The sequence below is a fragment of the Agelaius phoeniceus genome, chromosome 16 (genome assembly GCF_051311805.1).
Source record: "Agelaius phoeniceus isolate bAgePho1 chromosome 16, bAgePho1.hap1, whole genome shotgun sequence".
In the NCBI taxonomy this organism is placed as follows: domain Eukaryota; kingdom Metazoa; phylum Chordata; class Aves; order Passeriformes; family Icteridae; genus Agelaius; species Agelaius phoeniceus.
In genome coordinates, this window is record NC_135280.1 from 2481807 (window position 1) to 2501663 (window position 19857).

Here is a 19857-nt window from a genome sequence, read left to right on the forward strand (position 1 = left end):
AAAGTCACAGAGTCCCACAGATGAGGAGCACTGCAATCTGACATTCCAGCTGCTGCCCTTAGGGTGGGATTTGCCTTTCCACAGCTTCAGAAATAGCTTTCTGTTCTGATCCTCCAGCAGGGAGGATGGGCTCCCACAGCAATCCGTTCGGAGGAAGGCAGGGAATTGCTCTCTGTGATACATCAGAGTTTGAAATCCATCCAAAAACTGGTCTCTCCCATGCAGTGGCATTGTGTGTTTGTCTCAGAGCCATCATGGCAGCTGATGAGAGGCTCTGCAATAAAGAGCCTTTCAGTCACTGCCCATTTGGGTCGAGCTCCTCAAAACAAAAGCAGCTTCCAGGAAACCATGACAGGCCGAAATCGAACAGTTTGCTTACACTGAGAAACAGCCACCAGCATCTTGACAGTGTAACCTTAGAGCACAGCTTTAAGGTGAAACAACTTGATCATAAAATGGAGTGACAGCAACGATTCTTTACTCCAGCTGGTTCCCTTCTGTGACTGATGCAGCCTAAATCTGAATCACAGAGCTGGGGAGAACCTGTTTTTGATCACAAAGGATGGTTAGCCTTTTGAGGGCTCTGAGCTGGGTGCTGCATGCAAGGACTCCTCGCTTTGAGGTTTATATAGCCCTCCTCCTTAAATAATTCCTGACATTTTCTCCAACAATCAAATGTAAACAGCCTGTGAGAGAGCCAGCTCTGAGCAGAATAGATAGGTACTGTCAGCCCTCTCGGAAAGGCAGCAAACAAACCTCTGAAATGTCACAATCTGCTTCCAAAGTGATGGGATCAAAACTGACATTGGAGAACACATTCCTCAAGCTGTTAAGGCAGCTGGATTGCACTAGGTGAAATTTATCCAGAGCTTAGGATGTCAGACCATGCAAGGAAAACAAACACATTTTTGCTTTCATCCTGAAGGTTGTGTACCAACAAGTCATCCTTGTTTAGTGCTGAATTTTTGCTGTGAAGTGGAGCTGGGAGGAGTGGAAGATGACAGAGGGACATGCTTTAGCTGGAATGTGTCAGTGCTTATTGAAGTAAAACCGTTGGCCTGATCAGAGGCACCCTGCCATACGTCATGTTTCTTCTTGCTGTTCTCCTCAGCAGACCAGTTTGACCTTTAGTCTTGAGGCCTTTCAGGACTGCAGAATTCTGCTAAGTATTTGGTGATGGAAGAGATGTCCTGGAAGCATGAGAAGTCCTGGTCTAGGCAAACTGAAATCTAGATTTCTTGTTCACAGACTTTTAAAATAAATGTCCTCCCTCTGCATTCCTTAAAATGTTCTTCTGAAACTCCCCATTGCCTTTGTGCAGTCTGTTGTCAGTGCACTTGCTCAGTGGAAGGGAACATTTCCCTTCTGTTTCTGTGTGAAACACTCACCTTTTCATGCTCCTGCTCCTTGGTTTGTCTTTACCCTCATGTTCTCTGAAGCTGGTGAGTTCTCATCCTAGCACATACTTAGTATTTGTGGTAGCCCTGATGAGCCTTTTTTCCTCCACATGTTCCACCTTACACATCATTTAGTTTTTAAGGATGATACTGCCAGAAAGAGCAGATTGAATTTTCCTTGAAAGCTTTCTTCTGGGAAGGTGTTGTATTAACATGTTTTATTCTTAAAACAGATGACTAAAATACAGATATTTATTTTCTAAGTACTCAGAGTTAAAGAAGAATCAGGAAGTTGAATTGTGAATAGGCTCTCAAGGTTTTATGCCAGCATCTCTTGAAGGGCGTTTGATTAGATGTGCTTTTGGGTGACATTTAATCATGCAAAGATAAACTTGACTTAGTGTTTCTCAGTTGGGGGATATGTTTGGCTGTGAACAGAGCTCAACCAAATCTACTTATTGCTTGTTGCTTATCAGACTGTGTGTGCACAATGCATTCCTCCTAGGAGCTGAACCGAACCTGCAGAGCCATGCAGCAGAGAATTGTGGAGCTTATCTCACGAGTGTCCAATGAAGAAGTCACAGAGGAGCTGCTGCATGTGAATGATGATTTAAATAACGTCTTCCTCCGATATGAAAGGTGGGGCATCTCTCCCAGCAACCATTTACATTCATTCAGGGTTTTCACATAAGAATAAAATAGGTCAGTTGGTGAAATTGGGCCTTCTGGGCCAAGGGTCTAACATGACACAGAGAACCAAACCACAGGAACCATTTACACAGCGTTTTTATGGCCTTTTATGGTAACATTCCTGTTTCAGTTGATTCTTTTAATACTATGATTTTTTTTTTTTGTACTATGCATAGAATTTTTGTAGGGCATATCCATAAAATGCAATGCAACCTTGTGAAAATGCTCGAGTCTGCGAGTCCCTTTTGTGCAGGGCTGTACAGGTGTAGGGACTTGGGACCAAAAATAGCTCAGCCACAGTCACTAGTTCCCCTGCTAGCCCAGGCTCTGCACAAATCTCTGTGCTGCTTCCTGGCTTAGGGAGGCTCCCATGAGCTCTCTCTGCCCTCTGATCTCTGATCTCTCCAGTCTCAGTGCTGGTGCAAGGGGAGCTGCCTGAGGTGGGCGGGAGCATTGAGCATGCAAAGGATTTGTTTTTAAGTAACACTTAAAATCTTGAAAAACAAAAAAAGCCTGTCTTGTGCAGAGCTAATGTTTCGAAGAGCTGGTCTGCAGGAATCATCCCCAGGGACAGGACTTGGGGCACAGGTCTTTCGACATGTCAGACAAAGGCGCTGTCAGGCACATCTGCTGCAGGAGGTGACACGTGATGCCGCAGTCTTGGGAAAGTTTAATCTTCCCCTTAATGACAGGCCTGGGGAGCGAGGCACCAAAGAGTACCCTTTGTTCCTTGCTCTTAGCACAGGGCTTTGTTTCTCGAGCTTTTAAAAATAAATTAGACTCTAGATCTGTGAATTTGTGCTGTCACGGCAAAGGCTGCAAAGACGACTCGGTGCCCTCGATTTTGCCTTTGATTTCGTCGTTCAGAGGAGATGGGGCAAACTTTGAAACAAACGCTGGCTTTTTGTGTGAAATGGTGTGTGTTTCATGCACAAGCAGGGTTCTACAAGTGGCAGAGTGCAACTATCACTGAGGTTTAGTCTGGTCACCCTTAATATTTTTTCTATTTCCCCCCCATCTGCGACTTTGCTGACTGTGGCTGATGTGTTTGTAGTCATTATTCATGAAAAGGGAGCTGAGCGATGTTAGCAAGCCATTTGTGGTGGAATAGCTGCACTGGTCTGAGCATTCAATAAATTCCAGTTCCTCCTCTGCTATTCCAAAAGCTCCCCATCCATCATGCTGATTCCTAGCACAGGGACCAAGCTCCATCAGTGACTCAAGCAGGAGCTCTGGCCTTTGCTGTGAAGCGTTGGGATGTAAATGAACAGAAGCCTTTTGGTGAGAAATGAGGTGGGAGGTGTCTTAGGTTTCCAGCAAAGGGAGTTGGATTTCCAGTAATAGCAAACACCCACAGTTTCCTAAAATTGAAATTTGGGCCTGAATTTGGTTTTGCTGCCTTTTAAGTCTGTATTTTCCTCTGTTACATTAAGAAAACATTTTAGTTTGCTTGACATTCCCTGTTGTATTTTGTCCATCTGGGAGAAAACCCATAAGATTATATGATTTTTGCTGGAAAGAGAGACTGCTTCTGAAACTACTTTGAAAAATTCAAACCTCCAAGAAATCTTGGTGCTTTTCCATGGTGAGGATGGAGATCAGACTGGCCTCAGACAGGCTATGGGAGCAGGTAGTTCCCCTGCTGTTTTGAGTTCATAGAATTACAGAATGGTTTGGGTTGGAAGGGACCTCAAAACTCATCTAATCCCACCCCCTGCCATGGGTGAGGACACCTTCCACTAGACCAGGTTGCTCAAAGCTCCATCCAGCCTGGCCTTGAAGACTTTCATAAAAGCTGGGTTTAGGTTTGTGGCCCCAGATGCACAGAATAAAGAAGAGATCAGAGCTTGACTAACCCGACATCTTCTCCTTAGAAGTACAAAGATTTTATCCAACATCATTACTTTTCCTGTTGGAAAGTACCAACCTATCTGAGCATAGGCTGTGACCATCTTTGAGTTATCTCTGGATGTTTTAAGCAATGAATCTGCTGCCCATTGTCCCTCGTGCCACGTGTGCCTGGCTTGGGCTGTGCCACACACACATGGCTCCTCATTTACATTATTGCAGCAAGAGGGAGCTGGTAAGTGGGAGTGAGCCGAGCTGCAGTGCTTGGCTTGTTGAGCTGTGAGCATCAATCTTGCTGCAGTTCCTCCTGTCCCTTGGCTCACACAACAGGTCTGTCACAAAGCACTTAATGATTAAAAAAACCCCCCAAACCAAACGACAAATCCTGCAGTGGTTTTCAAGCATGTTTGTTCTGCAAGATCAGATTAGCCAACTTAAAATCCACCTTTGCCAAGAGTGCAACTTCTCAGCAATCCTCCCTTTGTCCTGGCCTGGAGTTTAAGCTTTCAGACTTCCTTTGGAGCCAGAGAAAACTAAGTTCAATGGCAAGCGTGTCATGGCTTGGTTATAAACTCATGTTTTTTATTATTTATTGGTGGCTTTGATAATCTGTGTTGGGGTTTTTTTCCTGAACAGATTTGAACGATACAGATCAGGACGCTCAACACAGAACGCCAGCAATGGAGTAAGTACCTCACTCCTTTGATTCTCTCCTACCAGCTCCAGTACTACCAGTAGTATCACACCTCACTCCTTTGATTCATACCAGTTGCAGTACTATCAGTAGTATCACACCTCACTCCTTTGATTCTCTCATACCAGCTGCAGTACTATCAGTAGTATCACACCTCACTCCTTTGATTCTCTAATACCAGCTGCAGTACTATCAGTAGTATCACACCTTCTACCTGCCCAGCCCTGTGTCCTGCCTGTACTGGCTAATGGTGGATGCCAAGAAAAGTAAGAATGTGGCAAATCCCAAGGGACAACTTTTAGCTCAGGAAGTCACTTCACAGTAAAACATCTCTGTGTTTACAATCCTTGATGAATTTTCATTCCTCTATTAACTTTTTTGATTGCTTTCGAGTCTGTGTGGACTTTAGGAGTTCACAATGTCCTTAAGCAATAAGTTCCACAGTTTCACTATACATTTTTACATATTTATTTTGCATTTATATATAACAAATATTTTGTTTACATTTGATCAAGTCACTTAATGATTTTTGTTTGCTTCACCTAATTTTTCTTCACTGTGTCTTACAATACCACTGTTCAGGTTAATTTTCTTCCTGCCATTCATCATTTTAAGAACCACTCTTATCTCCTATTTAAGCAGCCCCTTTCCAAGCTGAAGAGTTCTAATTATTCTTTAAATGAAAATTCTTTTGTAGTTGTTTTATAGTGCTCAAGGTCTGAGTTCATGATGAATCTGTACTTCTATTATGTTTTCTCTTCTGCATTCATAACTATTTCCTCTGTTTACTGTGCTTTACCATTTCTTCAGCAAAGACTCTGTATTGACACTTCAGTCACAACAAAGAAGTTTTGTTTCTGAAAACAGTTTATACCTAATGTGGACAATCGTGGTGTTTAATGTTGTACTGCAAGAAGAAATTTCTGGCATTTGTAACTTCTGTGTTTCTTGTGTCCTGACAGGTACTGAATGAGGTGACAGAAGATAATTTAATAGATTTGGGTCCTGGCTCTCCAGCTGTGGTGAGCCCAATGGTTGGAAACTCAGCACCTCCATCTTCACTTTCTTCACAGCTTGCAGGGCTTGGTGAGTGCCTGGTCTAGATCAAGCTCTCCTCTACCTATTAATGTTGCCATGTGGCCTCTAAAAGGTTTGGGTATTTTGCCCACAGGGGGATTAGAAGGCATTCCCACTCTCCTGCACTGTGGCAATCTGCAGTTGAGAACCAGCCTGGCACAAAGGGACGGATTTATTAATCAGAGGGAAGACTGGCAGAGAGGGTGCAGGTTGTTGTTCATGGCAGAACTTGTACTACTACTTCTATTTCTGCTTAGTTATAGTTCTCTGTGAAATCAGCCTGCTGATGTTCTTGATTCCCCTTCTACAAATAATATTTGAAACCTTTGGGTGAAAGGTTTTATGAAGCTCTTAGGTGGTTTGCATTAAATCAAACAAAAGATTGTGTGATTGGATCACTGGGTTTGACTGAAGGTTCTCCACCTCTTTCAGCACTGCACCAATACCATATCCCTTTGTTTGAAAGTGTTGGTTTCACAGTCAGCAACTGAGAGGAACATTGAGGAGAAAACTACTGTCCATGCCCAAAATTTTGGACTGTGTTAGTGACCACTAAATAGCTCAGGATATTGGCAGCAGGTTCACACCAATTCCCAAATGCTGGCTTCTTGATGAGGAGCATTTATGGAGTGCTACTTCCAGGATGAATTAGATAATCTCTACATTTTTCTTTTAAGAACACCTGATTAGCATCCTCCAGCCTTTCCTGAACAAAACTGTCCTCAGTGCTGCAGCTGTTAATGATGATGGTGTTTGCATATAGTTTGTTATTTTACTGGTTCACTATTTTTTCTCCTCTGGTTGCAGACTTGGGCACAAACAGTGTCAGTGGCACACTCAGCTCCCTCCAGCACAGTAATCCTCGTGATGACTTTGACATGTTTGCACAGACAAGAGGCAGCTCCTTGGCTGAGCAGAGAAAGAAGTAAGTTGTCTTCAGCACTGAGTCATGGCACTGCTGTTTTTTAAGGGCATAAATCTGAAACTTCTTGACTTCGGACTGAAAAAGTAATTTTGGTGTATGTTTTGTTGTTATCAATATGAGCAAGTAGAGAAGTTCTTGCTGCTGGACAGAGCAGATTGGCTGGGTACTGACTGTCTTAGTTAATGAGCTCACTGGAAACTTGGAAGTGTGCTGGCCTGTACTCCTGCCTTCTCCTAAAGGCTTGTCATCCCATCCACCCATGTTTGAGATACAGGAGCAGAAGGGTCCTTCACCTGAAGGTCATGGATGTGCTTTGGTGACTGAATTACTGTCATCAAAGGCTTGGAAACAGAATTACCATCCAGTTAACTCTCCTTTTGGCCCCAGTCAGACTCTCACGGGCTGTCAAGGCAGCGTAGCTTGCCTGGCTTCGTGCTACCCCTAATTTGTTTATATGCATAGGGCTTGCATCTCTAGAGCTGCAAATCTGGCACTTTCAAGGGCATTTAACAGGTCAAATTATTTTAATGTAAAATAAATCTATGCACTTATTAAGAAATCCTTTGATCCCTGTCAAGTGATCTTCAATAAAAGACACACTCAGGTATTTTTCTTCCATATATTATTTCTTGCCTCCTGGCTTCAGACATTAGAGAAAGTAGTCAGAACATCATCAATATCTTGTCTCAAGCTAAGAAATGCTGTTAAATAGTTTATCAAAAATTTAGAAAACTCGAGCCTACAAATTTATTGGGCTCTTTTATTTGCAGTTATCAATGTAGCTATTGGTACTGCCTCAGCCATGGTATCAGAAGAAATTCTGTCATGTAGAGGGGTAATCCACCACTGGAGATTTTGGGCTGGGAGCCTTAATGTGCAGTTAGAAAGGAGATGCATTGCAGGAGAGATCTAATCAAGGTCCCTCTGTCTCTTGTGCTAAATGAAGCACAAAACTACTCTTCCCACCCGTACCTAATGGAACAAGGAGCACAGATCATCCATGATTTCACAAGGGAGGGTTGCTCTGTCTTCCCTGGATTGTGCACTGTATAAACAGAGCAGCAGGGAGGAGGAGAGGCATGAGTGTGACTTGCTGTGGCGTGTAGGTGACAGCTCTGGGTGTGAGAGCTCTGGGTGCTGTGCTCACAGCTCGGGAGAAGCCAGCAGGAGGAGGAGAGAGGGCTCCCCCTGCTCAGGCCCCCCCTCCCAGAGCTGATTTATGGGCACGTGTTTGTGTCTGCTGCAGCTCATGGTTCACCACTGTGCTCTGTGAGATGCTGCTGCTGCCTCTGTCACCTGACTGCTACATGTCCCTTTTGCATTGCAATTTAAGAAGCTTTTAACAGCTCTGTAAATAGTGCATTCCTTTGTCTGCTTCACTGTAGTTGCATCATTTCATCTCTCTTTGAGTCTCGCTCTGCCTTCCCCCGGTGCACACAGCAAGGTCAGGCTTCCAGATGTCATCTCCAAGTCTTTGTTAAACATAATCTGCAATCAGGCCTCTTTTCACAGTCCTGCACTTGCTTCTGGACATTCTTAGGGTACCTCATGACCTGTTTGTCTGCCTTTCACAATGCTGATATTACTCTCCTTGCTTCAAGGTGCTTTCCAAAACTGATGGGTGGCCTTTGTACAGAGCAAGCTCCTCTCCTTGGGGTACACACAGTACCCTCCAAGTCTTGTTAAGAAAAAAAATGTGCTTTTAGTTCCCACGGGAGTAAATCAGGGTATCCAGGGTATTATTCTCCTATAAGGAAAGGCTGGGAGAATTGGGATTGTTCAGCCTGGAAAAGAGAAGGAATTGGGGTGACCTAATTCAAATACCTGAAGGGAGCCTACAAGAAAGATGAGCAGAGACTATTTACAAGGGTCTGGAGTGACAGGACAAAGGGGAATGGCTTCAAACTAAGAGAGTTTGAAGGGCTAAATTGAATATTGGGAATAAATTCTTCCTTGTGAGGGTGGTGAAGCACTGACACGGGTTGCCCAGAGAAGCTGTGGCTGCCCCATCCCTAGAGGTGTCCAAGGCCAGATTGGACAGAGCTTGGAGCAGCCTGGGTTGGTGGAAGGTGTCCCTGCCCATGGCAGGGGTGGAATGAGATGATCTTTTAACATCCCTTCCAATCCAGGCCTTCCTATGATTCCATGACTGCTGATGGGTGACTGAGTTTCTTGCTAGTTCTGTGGTTTGCTCTTCTCTTCCAGTGTGACGTACGAGGACCCACAGGCTGTCAAAGGACTGGCATCTGCCCTGGATGTTCGGAAACAGAACACAGGAGGGGTAGGTCACAGCTCTGAGTTTTGTTATCCATGTGGAATCCGAGCTGGAGGTGGCTGCTTTGACTGAGATTCTCATTCTGTATTCCAGCAACGTGGTAGTAATGGCTATTTTGAAATTGATATCTGGGAGCAAGTACTTGCTCAGTAATGATCTCCAAAGGGATGCTGCACTTCAGTCTAAAAGACTTCAGAATCATAGTGGGTAAATTCTCCTGTGTCCTTGCAGCTGGAATCACTGCTGAGAAGAATTAAATGGGGAATATCCTGTGAACACTGATGTGCATTGGCTTGGTTTGGTTTTGCTTATGAAAGTCTTAATCTACTAGACTTTGCTTCAAGTGCATGGTTACACAAGCAAGTTAGAGGGAGAGAAATGATGCAGACATTTAATGCTTCACATTCCTTGCCATAGCTGCCCTTGCTTGCTGCCTGTTCTGTCTGCCCAGGGCAGGCTCTTGCTCTCTTGTGTGGGCAGAAGAGCCCCATGTGCTGTCACCTCACAGCAGCTGACACTTCAAACACGGGTGAGAGAGCTTGGGCAGCTTTGTCTGCATCCCTCACTGAAGGCAGAAGTGAAGGAGCTTTCAGATCATCCCTCGACCCCTTTCAACCACCCTGCTTTTAAAAACTGCTGCTCTTTTGTACACAGCCGTGTGAGAATTTTTAGAGGACAGAGCCAGAGCCTTTTCCAGTCCAGTTTTGGGCTGTGATGACCGCTAGGGAGCACGGCAGAGCCAGCTAGCATGGGAGAGCCAATGCAGTGTGCACATGCCTCTCACCGGGGAGATTTGCCTCCCCATGCCTTGGCTGATCCCACCCTGGTTCTTTCATGAAGTGGGAGTGCTCTGGGCAGCTAGCATGCCTGGCAGCTTGTGCTCCAAGCCAGGGAGAATCTGTGTTGGGAGCCAGCTGGGGTCAGTTCACAGCTCCCTGCCTGCCCAGGCCATCATTCAGTGGGAGCAGGGCCTCAGCTCTCACAGAGCATCCCCCACCCCACAAACCTACCTGCTTCTTCCTGTCCCTGTCCTCCTGCAGGAAGGGCAATTTATAACCCAGGTCAGCCCCATGACCAGCTGGAGCTCAGCCCCACAAAATCTCATGGCAGCAGTACTGAGGGAAAAGGAGAAGCATGAGGAGGCAGAAATATTCCTTCACAGGAATTCCTGAATCCAGTGTGACATCCCAAGCCTCCAGTATCACTGAGCTGTTATTGGCAGGACCTGGGGAAGGATTTGAGATCCTGCTCTTTGTTCCTGGCTAACCAAATGCAAGGGGCTTGCATTTATCTGGTCAAGGGGGCTGTATTCCCCCCGTGGCCTCAGGGTCATGTCTTTATTTATTAACACTTTTCTTCCCAGCCAGTTCTGCTTCAGGCACCAGCACAACATGTCATTCACACCAGCAGAGCTGCTGCTCTGCCCTGAGTGCTGTCAGGTCAAAGGGCTGTGGCTAAGCTCATCTGAAGGTCAAAGTTTTTTGGGGTAAATGCCTTTTGGGTTGTGGAACTTGGGGCTATGAGATGTCGAGACTTTTGGCCTCTTTCCAAAGGACCTAGAGACTGTAACATGTAATCAGAAGAGCTCGTTTTGAAATTGCAGTCACTCTGTAATTGGTAAACACTTTTTCTCAACTGTTGTGAGGCTTGTGGGTGTCTCTTCTTAAAGGAAATAAAAATTAAACTCTCCTAAAGTTACCAGCCCCAGCATGTGTAGCAAAAAACTGGCAGTGCTCAGTAAACGAAAAGACAGGCTTTAATTTGGGTAGAGCTAATTTAAGAACAGCTCTGGGGAGGAGCCAAAAGCTTTGCAACACATTCTTCACACACGTCTCGTTCCAGCACAGTTGTCCAGTGGCAGAATTCAGCACATCCGACGTTTCTAATGCAGTCATTCTCAGAATGGTCTGCAGAGACGGGGCTGATCACGTGGCATTAGCTGTCTTTTAATGTGATTTAGCAGCTGGAAACAAGATGAGCTAAAAATACACTGTTTTCTTAATATTGCTTTTCCATGTTGGGAATTGCTTTTGTTGCCACTGAGTTGTTGCATGATCACAACCGGGAGGAGAGGTGTCCAAGAAACAATTCTCTGCTGTTACACAGAGAGTAGATGAAATTGGAATGATTTCCCCTTTTTTTTTTTTTTTCCCCTCATAAAATGAGACATAAAAGATTGCAGCTGATTCTCCATTACCTGTGTTAATGGGGACAGGGAGGTGTCCTGTGTGTGCAGGTGTCTGGGGGGATGTACATAACACACCAGTGGCTCTCTGCTGAGCTCACCCAGTTCGTGGCTGGGGCCACTGCACTCTGCTGAGCCCAGACAAGCCCCTCCAGAGCTGGAGATGACTCTGCATCCCCTGGCTCAGGGAGGAGGTGCTGAAGGACACAAAACCATCTTAGAGTGTTGGTGGTGCTGTGCCATGCAGTCTGCAGCCTGCTCAGGGGAGCTGGATGCATCAGCAGTCCTTTAACCTCTGTGCTTTTCAAGAGGGGCAGTTTGAAAGGCTGCCAGGACACTGCAGCAAACTGCCCTGACTTCCCTCCACTCCACACCATTGCAGAGCTGCTGTGCTGTCTGTGTGGGGAACAGTCTCTCTGCTGAGGTCAAGGACATGAGCAGGGGGTGCTGCAACCCACAGCCTCATAAACAAGGGGGACTCCACAGACTGTGACACAAGAGTTTGCAGTGCAGTCTCACTGCCTGCAGTAGCTTGCACAGCCTCACTTTTCCTTCTTCTAAGAAGATGACAAACATCAGCCTCACTACTAGCCAGTGATTGGTTTATTTTATTATTATTGTTTTTATCTTTAAGGACATCATGGAGGGAGTGCTAAAACACTGTGAACTGTCTGTAGGAAGTGCAGAATTCTGGGTGAGGTCTGTCCCCTTATGGACAGAGCTGACAGGCACAGGGGGACACAGCTGCTGCCAGAAGCTACTGTAGGCAACTCTGTGTGTGTTTGTGTGTGTCTGTGTATGTGAAGTTTTTAACTGTTTTATTACTTTATCACGGGTTATTGCTGTGGTTTCTCTCTTTATGGACCTTTCTGTTCCCAACACAGAGGAGAGGTAAAGGTGGGAACTCAGACATGGAGCCCATAGACAAGTGGCTAATTACACAAGGAATGGTGAGGACTTCACCAGTGAAGCAATTCCTCCTGCCCACCCCAGTCCCTGACCTAGAATAACCATCCTCCATTCACCTCTCGTCCTGCCCTGTTGAACCGCTTCAAATCGGACAGTACAAGGAGTTTATTTCCCACCTGCATCATTACCTGGGGCAAAGGGAAAGATTTGCACCAATTTCTGCTTTATACAGCACAAAGACCTGTAAATAACTGAATCATTTGTAGGATCCCACGTCACCTTCAGAGGAGGCCTGGGGATCCAATTGGTTCCTTCTACTGTCTTGATTTATTTATGCAGTATCCACTTTTCGAGGGATAAACACAAGTCTCATGGATCTTATTCATAAAGAGGACACTTGCTATCTGTCTGTAAAGCAGCTTTTTCTGGTAGTACTTAGCTTCATGGTCTGGAATAAACATAGGGAAGTTGTAGGATCACATTGAATTGAATTGAGTAATGTAGGGATCATTCTTTATGCAAGAAAGGGAATGGGAAAACTGCTGCCCAGATTGGCATCTTCAACCTCACTGGCATTAGGAATCAGACTCCAAAAGGTACAATAGTGTTTCTGGCTTTAAGGATTTAATTCCTGTGTCTGGTGATGCCAGTGCCTTGATAAAATCAGGCTTCTGAAGATCACTGAACCTGTGCACATTCTGACCTTGTTTGAAGTTGTCCTTCATCAATGTGCTTGCAGAGAGAAGTTCAAAGCTTTCCTTAGGTGCAGAAGCCAGAGGAAAGGAAAAATACCCTCAGCTATGCCTTAAAGCCAAGTTCTAAGACATTTTTTTTTTGGACGATGTAATCCATCATTTTAAGTGTTTGAGATTAGTACCAATAATGTGACCTAACTGTAGAAAATCCTCCTGAGACAGTCCTGGCTGCAGCTGAGTTCAGAGAAGTGCAGGGAGAATTCCCTTTGCTCTGGGGTGTGCTGGCAGGGCAGCATGTGGGGCTGGGCACCAGGAGCAGGAATGTCTCACTCCAGGGAGAGCCCTGAATGCCCCAGACTAAGCTGCCCAGTGCTTAAAAAAGAGAAACATCCCAGAAAACTTAAAGTTTAGAAAATCCAGAGTGTGCAGTATCTACTCTGTGAAACACTTGCGTTTATTCTTCTGGATTTAGGGCTAATCCCGATTATTTCTCAGGGCCAGCTTGGAAATTTGGCAGAATTTTGCACAGCTGGTGCACACACAGTGATGGGCCAGGTGCTGTATCTGCCTGCCCAAAAGCAGCTCCATGGCTGCTCACACACGTGGATAAGCCCACTGTGGGTACCTTGTCCCTGGGAGCCAGAGTGTCATTTTGGTGCTGTCAGACACCCACAGCTCACAAGGGGAGGGTGAAAAGCTGTAAAATGAGCAGCAGTGTCAGCTTTGCCTCTGATGCTGTTGGCTGTGGCTCACAGAGGCTCTCGCTGTTCAGTGGCTCTGTTGCAGCCAGGGGTGTGCTGTGCCACTGTTAGATGTTCATCCATAATGAATAATCCAGTGATTGAGTTAGTTCTTCTTCTTTGCCTTTCCACTGTTTACAAGAGCGGGGGAGCATGAAATCAGCACCCCTGCTGTTCACACCACTCACACCACTGCTTTATTAAAAAAGCAAACAGCATATTCCTTCATTGGCTTGTGGTTATTCAGTCTGGAAAAAGGATACTGCAGCATTCATGGAGGCATATGGATTTGGGGAGGGAAGGGGGCCTGGCTGTCAACCAGTCACTGCTCTTACAAACCTGTCACCTTGTTTGTATGCTAAATACAAGAGAGAAATACCTAAAATAAAACTAAACTAATCATTAACTCCGTTTCTCTCTTAACTGGCTGTAGTTCTTAACAGTGTTTATTAATATGACCTGTAGCATTTACAATGCCAGTGGATAACTAGAATCCCAGGTATGAACTTGATGTGCCCACTCTGTGAGGTACTTTTTGTATTTTGGTGAGGAAAGGGGTGAGCTGACACTGATGTTCCCCGAGCCTGCACAACACTGAGACCACTCTAAAGGAATTCTCCACCTGCCAGAGTGGTTCTCACATCCCATCTCACGACCTGACATTGTTCTCTACAAGCTGTGATACATTTCAGCTTTGGGCTGAGTCCTTCCCACTCCATTTCTCTGCATCCCAGTTCACCACACACCTTTGCAGTCTCTGGCTCTCCTCTCCCAATTAATTTGGTGGTGTTGTTCTTGTTTCCAGTTAACTTGTGGCTCAGTTCTGCCATCAAGATGATGCCAGAACCTTGGAGACAGACACAAGCCACACTTTTATCCATCTCAGCTCTACCTACAAAACTATAAAATAGACAAAATTATATTGGCAGAAATTTTTTCTGGTTTTTATATGGTTGAGGGATGGAAGGTGAGCTGTTCAGTGGCAGATCTGGGTTTTGCAGGTCTCACACAGGGGTCTGTATCAGCAGAAATCGGGCACAGACTTTACCACAGAGCCACGTTTTAGTGCAGGTGGTCTCAGTTCCCTTCTCATGAGATTGGACAGAGATTTGAATTAATATATTCCTGTCTTAGAATAATCTCTCATCCCACTCACATACCAAATGGGTTATTTGTTATGAAAGTGAGAAGTAGGTGTTGCTTAAGCCACCATGTTAGGACATTAATTGGGACAGTGGCAGGGGAAGGATGAAACTGAACCAGAATTCACAGAAAGTGATAGGAACACCACTCAGCATTCTATCTTGACTGTCAGCAGCATGCCTGGCTAGAGAGGAGAGCCCTCTTTGTAGGGAAGATAGGTGAGTAAAGATTAAATGAAACCTCTGTTAATTAGTAACCAAGTGGGATGCCACTATGCACCTTCAAGAGAGAGATAGGATCTGCGATGTGGAAATGACTTGGGTAACATGAGACTGTTGAATAACATCATCTTCTTGGAGACTGAAGTGCTTGAATTGTGGATAAGCCCAAAACCAGACACGTGAAGATCTCATTTCTTCCATGTGCTGGGACCCCTCTCCCTGTTGAAGGCAAGCGGGAGCTTCCCCTCAGCCAAGGAGCACGGGGGTCTCCTTAGGCAGCCGTGGTGTTTGCAGAGCACTGTGCAAGGACAGCCCAAGCCCTGGTGGCAGTGGCAGTGGCTGTCACATGCAGATGGGCTGCTGTTGTACAGCTGTCAGAGCCTGGCTGTGCTGGGGACACGCTGCAGCCCAGCTCCTGCCCTGCCCTGCAGGCTGCAAACACACTCAGGAGTAACCAAGGAGTTCATTTAATCCTTACACATAAAGTCAAGCGTGGTCCAATATTGAGGCCAAGCAGCTATTTCAAGATGACAACAGCTTTAAATAGATGGTAAGGCTGTAGTAGTAAGCTGGAGTAACCTGCTAGTGTGCTCCTAGTGCTGCTGTAGGAATGACAGACCTTTACTACTGCTAACCAGCGAGGGGGAGTGAGTAGCAACTAACCAAGAACTGGTGTCAGCTTTGTTAAACATCTAGAAAGAAGTGGAATTAACTAAGCTATTACAAGGCAGTAGTCTAGCAACAATTAGCATAAACCTTGTTAAACATTTTAAGAACATTAATGAGCTCACCTAGAGACCTGAATTGTCATTTCATACCTGCTTCTTTTCCAGTGGGATCATTTTTAATAGAAATAAAATGTGATAATAATAACCTTAAACTGTCTTTTTAAGGGTAGAATATTGGATTTTATGACTTCTGAGGAAAAATATTGGCAATACTCTTTGGCTTTTGATTGCTAGTGGGAACATCAACACAATCTAGCTTAGATAAGTAGGAACTTGAATTCCAGGTTCCTGTGGGTTTTGTGGGATTGAGCACTCACTTTTGTTCTCCCAGCCCTCCTTTTCCATTTCTCTTTCAGGACTGTTGAGATGATCCCATTTGTAGGATTTTCCAAAGACTAAATAAAAAAGGAATTTAAACAATCAGACCAGCTTTTAATTAGAGCCAGTTACTTGAAGTACCCAAAAATATTTTGTGACTTAATTTCCATTTACTGTAAGTATAGACTTAAAAAAAAAAAAATCACAATATCTTTATACAAACAGCTCTTGCAGCCTGCGCTATCTGGGGAGCTCTCTTGCCAAGACTGAAAGCTTCACTAGACCATGCAAGTTTGCATAATCAAAATATCAACAAGGCAGTGTCCCATTCCAGAGTTTTTTCCATGTCGTCTGTGGCTGCCACTGCTGCTTGTTCCCAGAAACTGTTGTCTTTTTTTAAGGTGTAAACTAGTTATTTTATTTTTATATTGCCTCTGTTGTGATTTAGGGGTTAGTTATAACAAAATTCCCCTGCACATTTTTCAGTTTAGGGCTTCTGAAAGGGGAAGACTTGCCAAATACCAACTGACTGGCAAAACCTGAGCTTCTCTGTACGTTCTCTTCTCAGTTTAAAATGAAAAATAAACGTTACAATGTTATCGTTAAAATAATTTAAAATTTCCAGTTGCTCTTTGAGAGTTTCCTCCCTCTTTATTCTTGAACAAATTAAACCTGACACATGTAACCCATGTTTTATGAGGAAATGGGGCTCAGAGTCTTAGGAAGGTAAACTGGAAGTTTGTGCATGGAAGGAGCAATAGATAGGAACCCTCAGCACTTCTGTGGGTGTGCTGGGAGACAGGGAAAGCTTTTTAAAAGGTCAGTGCTGAATAGCAAACGGCTGACACACTCAGATGTTTATCTTACAGCTTTGTCTGCTTCTCTGCAAGAAGTGCTCTTGCACTTCTGAGGGCTTTGTTTGTTTGTTATAAGTAGCTGTAGCTGAAAGTAGAATTCCTTTTTTTGCTTTTTTTTATTTCCATTTTTTTACAATTCTTACGAAACACCACAGCACAAACTCTTGTGCTGCTGAGCTGTTCTTCGAGAACTTCTGCAAATTCAAGAGTCCTGTGATTCTCAGGAACTCAGTACTTGATCAGTCATCTGTCATGTTTTGAGGATAATCAAGATTTGAGCTGCTGTTCCTTCTAATACAGGGGCACAGTACTGCCACACTTTTTAGAACAGCTGCTCTTAATAAAATCCTTGAATGGTTTGGGTTGGAAAAAAAGATCATCTCATTCCAACCCCCTGCCATGGGCAGGGACAGCTTCCACTATCCCAGGTTGCTCCAAGCCCCATCCAACCTGGCCTGGAACACTTCCAGGGATGGGGCAGCCACAGCTTCTCTGGGTAACCTGTGCCAGGGCCTCCTCACCCTCATAGGGAATAATCTCTTCTAATATCTAATCTAAATCCACCCTTTTTCAGCTTAAAGCCATTCTTCCTTGTCCTGTCACTCCAGGCCTTCATCCAAAATCCCCCTCCAGCTCTCTTGGAGCCCCCTGTGTTCCTGTAAATTTTTTTCACAGAAAAGGAAAAATAAACCAGGTTTTTCCCTCCTCCCTTCCATGCACATGTTCTTATCCTTAGAGAAATATGAGCACCTTTCTGAGCTGCAACCCAAGCAACAGCTCAGAGGCTGCACCTTCCACAGGGTTAAGCAATACAAGAGAGAGGCAGCAGTGCAAATTCTGCAGTAGGTTTTAGGTTGCTGTAGGATGAATAAAATCATTACTTTATATCTCTGAAGCCAGTATTTTATAAAGCTGTTAAACCAAGGAGACAGTTTTACAAGATGCAACTTGTCCTTGGGAAGGAATGTGTTGGAAGGTGCTTGGAGCTCTTCCCTTGTGAGTGGCCAGCTCACTGTGATAGTGTTGTGTGTGCATGATTCAGGAAATCAGAAAGGGACAGTTATCCTAAATCTGGCCCATTCCAGAGGAAACTGCAGGAATTTATTTTCTGTTTGGGATCTTTATGAATTCACTGGAAGCAAAATGACATCTTGTACCTCTGACCCTGGGGACTGTCACTTTGTCCAGTGACTTGTCAAGTCAGAGCCCAGCCACCTTCCTGGTGCTGCTCTTTGGGGGAGATGCTTTGGCTTGAGCTCTGGATTTCCAGTTCTTGGACACAACTAACCCACTTTAGCACACCTCACCTCAAGCAAGGGCTTAACTGGCCTCCTCAGTACAAAGAGCCACTTGATTCTGTGAAAAAATTCCTGAGGAGCTTTGCTAAACAGCCTCAGCCTGTGTGATCCAGCATCTGTCCATCTTCCCCTGCTAGAAATGCCTGAGAAAACTCCATCTCCCAGGAAATTAATCTGCAGAGCCTCTTCCAGCTTTTCTTATTGAATCACAGAGTCATTAAGGTTGGAAAAGACCTCCAAGACCATCAAGTCCAACCATTAACCCACCGCTGCCAAGGCCACAACTGAGCCATGTCCTAACCACAGCCACAAGGTTTTTTATCACTTCCAGGGTGGGCAATTCCTGTGAGAGGCTTCAGGCAAAGCTGTGGAGAACCCCTGACACCTTTTCTGCCTAGGAGAGTCCCTCTAACAGTGCCAGGTCTCCTCCTGCCAGCCCTGCTGCTCTGCTGCCGTGCCCTGGCCTGGAACTCACATGTCTGACATTGTTTTCCAACTATTTCTCAGGTTGTCCTTACCAGATCTATTGTGGTGTTTTCCTGTTTACCTCGGCAGGCCTCTGCTGTATTTAAGCAGTGTAGTTAAGTCAGGAAATTCTACACCTAATACTCAGTAATTTCCCTTTGCTGACCCAGTTACCCTCAGCACTGCGTGACATCGCTGCCCCTCAGCAGCCTCTCTGCTGCCCGTTGTAATCACACTGGTATCATGACCAGTTCCACTGCAGGGGCAGAGGCAAGCCTTCCATGCCTGACTGTTAAACTATCCCTGGAGCCTGACCTGCTCTGGAGAGCCCTGCTGCAGCTCTGCTCTGGGGCTGTGCTCTCCTCCTCTGCCCCATCCTCTTCCTCCCTCACCTGAGACTCTGTACTTTGCACTGGCACAATCTGGGCTCTGCTGCCAGGGGTCACCTTTGGCAGAGGAATGGGAACCGGGAGCTGGGACAGTTTTGCTTTAAACCCTTGTGCCAAGGCTTGCCAGGGCTTGATGGTGTGGTGGGAGGAGGATCTGGGAGGAAGCATGACTGTACCCTGGGCTCTGACTTCTCCACCTGCACGGAAAACCAATTTGTTTTCATAGGAGTGTTGCCTGAAGACTTTGAGCCCCTCTTCTTTCTAACCCTTCACTGTGGCTAATACCCATTTTAAAAAACAAAAGGTGTAAATTTAACATTTCAAAACCTAACTGATATCCAGTATTCTACCCTTAAAAGCATTTCACGATCAAGATTAGAATCATCAGTCCATCTTGATGGTTTTAATATGTGGTCGAGAAGTTACTCATCTTACACTGGCATCCAGTCACGTCATTCCCCATAATCTTTCTCCTTTTTTTTTAGCCTTGTTGTTCATAATTTCCTTTCCAAGTTGTTTCTTTAATTTGAAATGCCATTTATATTTTGTTGCCTTCTTTTTTTTTTTTTCCAGCACATCTTACATCTTTGTTTTTGTTTTGTTTTTAATCTTATTTCTGGCGTTTTCCATCGCTCTGTGGCCATGATTGTGGATGTGTTTTGGTTTTTGCCTGCCTTGCTGTTCTCTCGCTGCACTCCCTAGATCCCTGTTGCACAGTCCTCTGTCATGGATGACATTGAGGAGTGGCTCAGTACCGACTTGGTGAGACTCTTTATATTTTCATTTTTCACTTGCACGGGTAAATTTCAATGCATTGCTGAGTTCCTGGTACTTCTCAGAGCAGGAAGCAGTGAAACTTCCCAAACAGAGAGTTTGGTTCCCTTTGAAGGGAATATCTAAGCAGAGGAGTCAGGGTCGTGTTCAGCAATTCAATCAAAACACTTTTTTTCTGAACTGTTTTATTTTCCTTTCTGCATGTGAACATCACAGAATAGCACATGTT

At 44.9% G+C, this 19857-nt stretch overlaps 1 protein-coding gene across 3 annotated transcripts in view; it reads left to right on the plus strand.

The window, feature by feature from the left end:
* Positions 1-19857, plus strand: part of TOM1L2 (target of myb1 like 2 membrane trafficking protein) — a 56655-nt gene that overhangs the window by 28712 nt on the left and 8086 nt on the right. Inside the window, exons 8-14 of one of the 3 annotated variants that reach the window (XM_054643465.2) lie at positions 1903-2036; positions 4572-4620; positions 5592-5715; positions 6514-6631; positions 8837-8912; positions 11976-12041; positions 19557-19616. In XM_054643465.2, coding sequence (XP_054499440.1) covers positions 1903-2036; positions 4572-4620; positions 5592-5715; positions 6514-6631; positions 8837-8912; positions 11976-12041; positions 19557-19616 — 627 coding nt within the window. The remainder of the gene's footprint in view (positions 1-1902; positions 2037-4571; positions 4621-5591; positions 5716-6513; positions 6632-8836; positions 8913-11975; positions 12042-19556; positions 19617-19857) is intronic. The other 2 variants (XM_054643466.2, XM_054643467.2) reach the window with 2 other exon arrangements.